Source organism: Lepus europaeus, chromosome 12 (assembly GCF_033115175.1).
Source record: "Lepus europaeus isolate LE1 chromosome 12, mLepTim1.pri, whole genome shotgun sequence".
NCBI lineage: Eukaryota > Metazoa > Chordata > Mammalia > Lagomorpha > Leporidae > Lepus > Lepus europaeus.
Window position 1 is genome coordinate 40,015,291 of NC_084838.1, and position 9,795 is coordinate 40,025,085.

The window sequence follows — 9,795 nt, forward strand, 5'->3', positions numbered from 1 at the left end:
AAATAACTACATTACAAACAAAAAAAGGAAAAAAAGAACTTAATACTTTACCCTTTTAGTATTTTTATGTTCTACTTAAAACTATTGGTTGAACTCTGTAATTAATACACAATTATTCTTAGGTGTTTAATTAATGCTATAACTAGTACTCAAATAGTATTTTACACTTTGTGTTTCTGTGTGGGTGCAAAAAGTTGAAATCTTTGCTTAATATATGCTAAATTGATCTTCTTTATATAAAGATAATTGAAAATTAATCTTGATGTGAATGGAAGAGGAGAGGGGGTGGGAGAGGGGAGTGTTGTGGGTGGGAGGGAAGTTATGGGGGGGAAGCTATTGTAATCCATAAGCTGTACTTTGGAAATTTATGTTCATTAAATAAAATTTAAAAAATAAATAGATAGATAGATAAGGGAAAAGTCAGGGTAAAGAAGGTGGAGTGTAAGTAAAGGAAACGTAGGACAAGATCTAAAATGCAGATAGAGTGGCCGGCATTGTGGTGTAGGGGGTAAAGCCACTGCCTACAATGCTGGTATCCCTTATGCGTGCTGGTTTGTGTCATGGCTGCTCCACTTCTGATCCAGCTTCTTGCTAATGTGCCTGGGAAAAGCAGCAGAAGATGGCCAAGTATGTAGGCCCCTGCTACCCACATAGGAGACTGGAAAGAGGCTCCTGGCTCCTGGCTTTGGCCTTGCTCAGCCCTGACCATCGCAGCCATCTAGGGAGTGAACCAGAGGATAGAAGATCAATCTTTCTCTTTGCATCTGTCTCTCTCTCGGTAACTCTTTCAAATAAATAAATAAATATTTTTAAAAATACAGAGAGAGATATAGAAAGGGAGTAGGAAGTGATTATAGGACTGTTGTCTCATCTAGGACATGAAAACAGAAATGGTTCCCCAGCTTCACATTCTAATGCTTTTGTCTTTAAGCGTCACCGAAAAGTCAGGCAGAGGGCCAGAGATGCAGCATCAAGAGGTAAAGTCTTGCTCTCTCCTCTGACTCCCTTCCACTGTGGGTGAAGTAGCCACAGTTCCTGTCCCTTCATGACACCTGGTGCCAGGAGTCAGTGCTCTAACCACTGAAGGCTCCCACTTACCAGACTGACAACTTCCACAGAGGACTTCCACGGGTTGGAAATAACAATGTTATTTCCATGGGTTGGAAATAACAATGTTCCCCAATTCTCTGTTTTTCCCCTGGGAACCAGATGCCCTTAACTGTTTGATTTGCTAGTTTTACAATCTTGTAGAAGTCACACCATCTCTCAGTCTTGTTCTCCATAAAATGGGCACAATACCAATGATCTCACCTCATTCACAGGGCAAAGGCCCACGAGAACAAGCCGTGATTAGAGTGTATGTAGACACACCTGAGATCATTGATAGTTGGGTATTTCAGTCTGCTCTGGTTGAGTCATAGGTCTCCAGCTTCTGCTGGGATAACCCTGACACTCTCCCATGGTCCATAAAACTCTTTCCTGGTTCCTCAGCTAGGAGACTTTCCCAGGAAGAAGCTGAGAAGCCGTGGGAGCTGATCTCAGTCATGAAAAGGTGATCTCCTGCTCTTTTTGGTCTCCCAACTTGGAGTCTGGCCTGTGACGGTATCTTGGCTTGGCCTGGGGCAGAGATGAGGAGAGGGATAATGGCTGGGTGGGAGACACACACAGTGCATGCTGGTTCACTAGCTGAGAAGGTTGCCTGGGCAGAGTAGAGTTGACATATCTCAGGAGGGAAGGGTCACCCAATTGCACTCAGTGCTATGGCAAACGCAGTTCTGGAACTCAGGTTTTGTCTAGTGCATAATTCATAAAGGATGCTACAGGGGGCTGCACTCAGACATGAGACAAGTCATTCAGTCCAGAGAATGGGTTTTGCATATTAAGAAATCATCATTGCCATATTCTCTTTATAACCATACCCTTCCAAAGGAAGACTCCTGAGTCTGGCTGGATGTAGGTTGGCTGTTACCTGTTATGGTTCTGTCTTCAGGGAGCCAGTTCCTAGGACAGACTTCAGACAGGAGTCTATCATCTTATCTAGTCCTTAAGATCCATAGAGAACAGGATTGGTTCCCAAGAAATGCTGGGTCTAGCAGCAAGAACACCAAATACTCCCAGAATGCAGAATTCCCACAAGGCCCTCATTTCCCAGTTTAGATGTACCAAACAGTTGGCTCTGACTTTCTTGACGTAAAATTATACTAATCCATTGCGGCGCCGGCACACCGGGTTCTAGTCCCGGTCGGGGCACCGATCCTGTCCCGGTTGCCCCTCTTCCAGGCCAGCTCTCTGCTGTGGCCAGGGAGTGCAGTGGAGGATGGCCCAAGTACTTGGGTCCTGCACCCCATGGGAGACCAGGAGAAGCACCTGGCTCCTGCCATCGGAAGAGCGCGGTGCGCCGGCCGCAGCACGCTACCGCGGCGGCCATTAGAGGGTGAACCAACGGCAAAGGAAGACCTTTCTCTCTGTCTCTCTCTCTCACTGTCCACTCTGCCTGTCAAAAAAAAAAAAAAAAGAAAGAAACACATACACAAAATTATACTAATCCAGGTTCTACCTGGTGATGTTCCTGGTTATGGCCCATCAGCAAATCACTGTATATTCTCTCTGCCTGATTCATTTTTCCTAGTTTAGTTTCTCAAGAAGGTCAGTAGAAAAGTGAGTCCACCTACCAGTATCCTCTGAGGACCTTGGCCTCCCATGGCTTCTCTGAGACCTTGCCCAGCAAGCCTTAGACTCTCAGTCTAGCCTACCATACTTTGCCTAGTAACAGTTCCTTAAGAAAAGAAGAAAAGGGTAGACATATGAGGGTATAGGGTTCGGGTCGTGCTGGACTAGTAGAGAACAATACCAATCCACAGGCTACACTCTTCCAAAAAGGCAGAGTTCACTCCATCATTAACAATTGCTGTGTTCCCTTTCCTAGCCAGGGCTGGCTTCCTGGGGATCGAAGTGTGAGGCGGCTCCTGTGTGAAGACCCCTGTTGCCAAACCTGCAATGCCCTGGCTCTGGAAATTCACCAGTTACTGGCTGGGGAGAGTAACCAGGTTTCTGCCACTCTATCAGGGACATCGCAGGGTTCTTCTTGTTTGGAGATTTTGTCCATATCTAGTGTATCTTTTGAGCAGAGTCTGGAGATTCATTCTGATCACTCTGAAGAGCTCTCACCACCAGCATTGGTAGCCCCCAAACTGGCACAAGCAACAGAGGCCAAATACTTAACCCAGTCAGCTGTCCAATCAACCAGTGCAGCCAGCATCCAAGAATACTGGGCTGATTACCTCCAGCTAGAGCAGGAATTTCAAGTGCCAGAGATGATCTTGGGCCCAGAGACTATGGCTTCTTCAGTGCTGGAGGAAACTAGAGTTCCAGAGAACCAGCAGGAGATGGTGGAGATTATTTCCACCCAAGTCCATGATTGTCAAACTCTGCAGCCTTTGAATTCCCAGGTCTCTTTAATGACCCTAAATCCAGAGATCACCACTCTGAAACATCCCATGGCCTTGCAAATGGTACCCCATGCCTACCTGCCATTCCTTAGTCCTGAAGCCCTAAGGCTTCTTGAGATACATGTGAAAAAGTGGATGCATTTTCAGAGATGGGGGCTCCCTAGACGTGTGGAGGAGTCTCTTCGGCAACTTATGCCAAATCCACCAGTCAATTACCAGCCTGAAAATAATGAACCGGTTTCTTTCATCTTGAATAATGCATCTCAGGTCTCTGTTAATGGCTTTGGAACCATTTGCCACGAGGCCTGGTGTTCATGTACCGCTGGCCAGCCTACCCAGACATTCTGGGTTTCTGAATGGTCCATAATGGACCCAGAACAAAGGCAACACTGCCACCAATTTCCACACCCTATGGCCTTAGCATTAGCCTCTCCAGCAACTAAAGATCCAAGTGGCTTCCATCCATTCCTTGGTGAACAGGATAATGATTCAGGAGTCCACCTGAAACAGAAATACAGCCAACTATTCTGTGGCCTCCCTTCCCTGCATAGTGAGTCTCTGGTTGCCACTTTCTTGGGTTCTCAAGGCCTCTCTGAGAATGAAAACATGTCTAAGCCCTCCTTGAAGGATCCTTTTCTCATCAAGGAGTATTCTCTCCTCCCTCTGATGCCAAAAACTACACCCCAGTCATGTGCACCCTCTTCCCCACCTTCCCCAAATTGGGTGGCTCCATCTGACCATCAACAAGCTCAGTTCAACGTCCCATTTCTGACTCTGGCTGAGTATGAAACCTTGGAATGGCACCTGCTGCAGAGGCAGCTCCAGCTTCAATGGGGCTTGCCGGCTGCCTTCCGGAAATCTCAGCATGCCCAGAGCCCCAAGCAGTATGAGTCCTATGGCAAAGCCCACTCTCCAGAGCCTCTGAAAACTTGCTGGTCGGCAAAGCCTGTCTCAGTCCTCACCAGGGAACTGCTCTTCTTCCCGGAAAATGCCCGGAGGATGTTGGAATTCCATCTCCAGAAGCAGCTGATTCACCACCGCTGGGGTCTGCCCCAGAAGATCCAGCAGTCCATCCAATTGCTCCTTTCCTCCACTGACCAGCAGGCGCTGGCCTGCAGCAGCGAAGATCTACCCGATGAGAGTGCACCCCAGACCATAGCCCTAGACACCAACAGGGCCGGTGACCTGCTCTCACCCATTGTGACCCCAGTATTGATCCCCATGCCATACTTGTTCACCCAGGCCAAGGCAATGTTGCACAGCCACATCAACTCTAAGTGTGCACAGATCCAACAGGGCAAGGTTCCTGCGCGTGTCTATAACTCCTGGAACTGCAGAATTCCTGGGGGCCTGGCAGTGGTTCCCTTTTCCTGCATTCCAGAAGTCCAGCCCCTGGAGCTCCAGGAAGCAACTGACCCTGACCCACATCACGAAGTCATACCCTGGATGCCAACAGAGCTTGAGCCACAGCAACAGGCCCTACCACGTCCTGTCCCCAGACGCCGTAAGCTGCCCCAAGCCCTGTCTGAGGAAGTCATTGAGAAACTGGAGACGACTTTACGGCACAAGTACCTGGCCTTCCTGTCGGGGCTGCCTGCTCTTTATTATGTGGATCTCTCCAGGGCCACGTCCCCAGCCATCACTAGCCAATCTATAATCACAGAGGTGGTATCTGGGCCTATCGAAATCCCAGCAGAGCCTCCGACTCAGATGATTTCATTTCAACAACTAGGTTTGGATTTTGGGCCGTGCTTTCCAGATGACAACAAGACTTGTATAAACACTGCAGAGGAGCTCCACATTGAACAGCAAGAAGAAGAAATGATGGAGATGGTGCTTCTAGAAAACCAGCCACAACCTGCTAACCCCTACTCAATCAAGACGCATATCTTGACCAAACTAAACTTCCACCTGAGAAAAAAGATCTTAGAGATACAGTTGGGAATTCCTGCCAGGGCAAGGGAGTCCAGGGAAGAAACTGCCACAAATCCAGAGAACATGTACCTCCAAGAGTCTCTTGGGAATCTCAACAACCAAGAAAACGCGTTGCTCCAGGAACCACCCATCCCACCAGACGCGCTTCCCGTCCTAGAACCAGAATGGGTCCTCTTTAAGGAGCAGCTGGCCACTGAGTTGAAGGCAATGCAGCAGAACCCAAAGCAACCTACTTGCAAAGAAGTGCCCCACGGTTCTGCCCCCTGGGCCTCCAGGATCTCACAGCCCACTGGGGACATGACGGAGACCCAGGTGCTTTGTGTTCAGGTGGAGGCCAGTGAGAACAACCCCAGCCTAGAGGAATCCTGGAGCCCTGAGCCCCAAAGCCTGGGCAAGAACAAGGACTCAGCCCCACTCCGCATGATGCCTAAGAAGAGAGAGGACTCAGGGACACTCAAAGGAGCAGGAGACCATGGGGAAGGAGATGCAGGGCTTGAGCCCTCCTTACCCAGAGAAGAAAGACATTGTGTTGAAGAGCAGAGGCCAGCAGGGATGCCTCTGAACAGGACACCTCGAGGCTCCTGGCGACGGAGCCATAGCTTTCATTTTGCTGATCCCTGTCAACACAGACCCCAGAATCACCCTCAGCTTAAGGCCCCAGAGCTGCCTCCAGGAGTCTCTGCGGCAAAAGCATCAGAGAATGACCTGCAAGCTAGTCCCACCAAGCTTAATGTTATTCTCCAACCAGCAAGGATTCTTGAGAATGCCCAGCCTGTGCTGGCCCAGGCTCCCCATAGCCAGCCTCTCCGAGGCCAACTGATTCAGGGGAAAGCTTTGCAGGGCCACACGTGGCAAAGTCTGCTTTTTGAGGGGCAGGTGAAGCCAGCCCACCTGCACAAGAGGCCCAGCCCTCCAGAGGCCAGCTTGTTAAATAAGATGAAATCCTTTCTGTATTCTTTTAACTCCAAGACGAAAGGCAAAGGGTGTTTGGAATCCACATTTTCTGCAGCTGAGAAAGTGGCCAAAAGCAGAAAAGAGAATGCTGAGAAGAGCCTGGCTCCAGCCAGAAGCCCCAAGAGGAGAACTAAGATGGACAAGCCAGCAGGGCACCCCAAGGGCCAATCATGCCCCACGGAGAAGCTGGGGGGCTCGGCTTTCCTGAAGGTTTCCCATTCCCCAGACACTAAGCTCCGGCTCCGCTCCCAACACCAGGGCTCTGCCTCAGTCCCAGCCCTTCCCCGCCATTGCCCTCGGCACTGTCCTCGAATGGCCCGTGCCACCCAACCAGGGAACACTTTTAGCTCCCAGCCCTACCTCAGACCGAAACACTGGTCTGCCCACGTGGATGAGAAGTAAGAACCTATAGGTGCCCCCAACCCCCACATCCGTTGAGGAGGACTGCTATTGTCATTTCCATTAAGGCACAGGTGGGAAGAGCCCCACCCAAAATATACTCTATGTGTCTAAGCCAAGGGTTGTCTGTCTCTTCCTTGTCTCCACTGTATTCCGCTAAGGGAATGCTCGAGAAAGGCTGTAAAGTCCTTCCCACCTAGAGAAGAGCTTCAACCCACAGCTCAAAAGGGTCATTTTTGATAACTTTCATAGTGACCTCTTCCAGAGGGGGATTCTTTTGTGTTTAACCATAACACACAGCTAATTTTACAGATGTCAAAACAAAATGATAGATTCCAACCTGTATGTTCCCTGCTGGTACTGGGAAGATCTTTAGGAAAACCCTTCTAGGAGCCTGCTGTAGCCTACTGCCTGTCTCTTAGCTCTACTGCTTTCAGCTGTATGGAATTAATGCCTCCTGGAAGAAAGACCACAGCAGGAAATGGAATGGCCCCACTCCAAGGGAAAGGTAAAGAAAATGAGCATGTATTTGGAGGCCTCTGTACCTAGGACAAAAACTGACATGATCTTGACCAGGACATGATACGGGAGCAAATTTATTTTTCTTGACACTAAAACAAACCTATAGCTAGAAGACAAACCCAAAATCCAAGTGCTTTGGAGAAGCCAGAAAACACCAAAATTGTGTTTGTTTTCTATTAGTGTGATAAAGGGCAGTAAGTTGAACAATGAAGTTTCTAAGAAACAGCCAATAACATAAAGGGTTTTCTAAACATATTCAATCCTCCAAGTTACTTCCAGGAACTCTGATACACTCCTGCTGCTCTGTCCTATTTCTATGCTACCTAACAGCCAGGTACCTCACCACCATCCTCACTCCTGAATATATATTCATGATAAGCAATGATGCTAAACTAAATGAGCTAAATAACCTCCCAGGATTTTCCTGGTACCTTCCCGTTAAGAAAATGACTCCTTTACTCCCAAAAACCATACCACATAAGCCTGACAGCTCTAGTCCTTGGTTCCTGCCATCCTTCAGTCTATCTCTTCACCTCTTCCATTCATTTCCTCATTATGACCCACTGCATTTTGAGATGCAAACAATTCATCTTGACTTCAAAAGAAGACTTTAAGTCTTTTGTAGTGTCCTATTACCAGCCATAGAAAGTGATCAAAAATCTAGAATTTAATGACATGTGAGTCTCTAATCACCGGATGAGACTCTGGTCCCTTTGCCTTTCTCTGGGAATGCCCAACATTTTTCTATTTCAGGGAACTATCTCTTTATCTTTAAGGAAAATATTATGTGCAATTCTCTGAAACTGATGGAATAAAATTAAAGTATCCTAGGAGGAGGCTGAGAGGCAAGCTGAGAGCTTTAAGCCCAACTATTTCTTGCCCACATTCCTCCTTACACAGACTATATGAAGTCTCTCCTATATCCTGCTTTAGGAGGCCTCTTGCATAATGTAAAATATTTCTACAGTTCTTTCTTGCCATCTGTTCAGTCCAGCCTGAACTCCCACCTGCAACACCATCACCAGGTGAATGATCCACATCAAAGGCAGCCTCAATAAACCTAAGCACATAGTCAGATGTTTTCATGGTGCCCATCATACTCATATCCCCTTGAACCTTTGAGGAGGCCTCAGTGGACCCTGTCTCTCCTTCTTCAGTTACCCAGGTGGGGCAACACTGGTTTCCCTGGAGGTAAGACTAGAACCCTTGACCTTTTAAGGAGGCCATGGCAGAACAGCAGAGCTCAAAGATATGCTTGCCCCACTCAGCAGAAGATTAAGTATGAGTAAAAGATTTAGGTCATCCTCTTCGCTTTGGAAGGAAACTTCTGGTTGAATTGGCCCAGAGAATATAACTCCATCTGGGTCTCCCACATGGGTGTCAAGGGTCCAGGTACTTGCACCATCCTCTGCTGCTTTTCCAGGTACACTACCAGGGAGTTGGATCAGAGTTGGAATAGCTGAAACTCAAACCAGTGTCATATGGGATGCTAGAGTCATAGACAGCAGCTTAACCCACTATGCCACAATGCTAGCCCCAATTTTTTATAAAGGCAGACTTATTTAACTTTTGCCTGGATACTTTATCCTCCCCTCTCCTTCCTCCCCCACTTCCTCCTCCTTGTCCTCTTCTTCTTTTTTGTAACAGAGAAGATGGTCAGTCAGCCACATAAAATGAGGACCATCATAAGAATAGGCACAGGAACAGAGGTGATGCTGTGACTAGACTGAAGAAAGAATAGACAGAGAGCAATTGGTGATTGTGTGATAATTTCTTCAAGTTTTGTTCCACAGGAAGAAAGGAAAATAAATATCTGGAAGGGAATTTGGAATCCAAAGAGTGATTCTTTAAAGGTGAGAGAATATGTTGGATGTTGATGAAAAGGTCCAGTTGACAGGGATGAACTGATAATGTAAGAGAGAGGGAAGAATTACTAAAGCAATGAATATGTTAGTATAGAGGTAAGAGAATGAGGGTAATTAAATCAAGAGGGTTGATATATGGGTGATAAAGTGAAGACAGCATTATTGAGGGAAGGCTTTATGGATTAGGAGAAGGAAAATTTATTCTATAAGTAAGTGTGAACAAAACCTGGGTGGATAAATAAGGACCTAGGGAGGGATCACAGCTGTGGGTAGGGAGTAAGCGTACAGAGAACCAAAGCTAGAGAGCTGGAGGTCACCACAGAAGCTTTCTATGAGGGCCTGAGGAGTTCATGGCAGCGTGAAAGCCCAGGTGGACATGCAAAGGTGATTGGAATGACTGCACATGTGTGTGAAGCAGCTGCTTTTGGAACACTATGATTCACACAGGAAGCACACTGAGGATGAAGCCTTGCTCATGAGCAGGGGTGATCATGGAGAAAACTCTAAATGTGTGGGGTCAGAGCAAGAATATGTTGCTGAAGACAAATAGGGCAGGGATGACATGCTAAGGCTCAGTGAGAAACAGGAGATTTTAAGGGTAGTAGGAGAAAACTAGAAAGCTGGAAGACAGAGAAGATAACATGAGCACATGGGATGGACCTCTATTTTGG

At 47.4% G+C, this 9,795-nt stretch overlaps 1 protein-coding gene across 1 annotated transcript in view; it reads left to right on the plus strand.

Annotated features, from left to right (window-relative positions):
- The window catches only part of LOC133770967 (protein SPATA31F1-like), a 44,379-nt gene extending 37,639 nt beyond the window's left edge, over positions 1-6,740 (plus strand). Inside the window, exons 3-5 of the mRNA XM_062206742.1 lie at positions 876-977; positions 1,492-1,552; positions 2,927-6,740. Coding sequence (XP_062062726.1) covers positions 876-977; positions 1,492-1,552; positions 2,927-6,740 — 3,977 coding nt within the window. The remainder of the gene's footprint in view (positions 1-875; positions 978-1,491; positions 1,553-2,926) is intronic.
- The last annotated feature ends 3,055 nt before the right edge of the window (positions 6,741-9,795 follow it).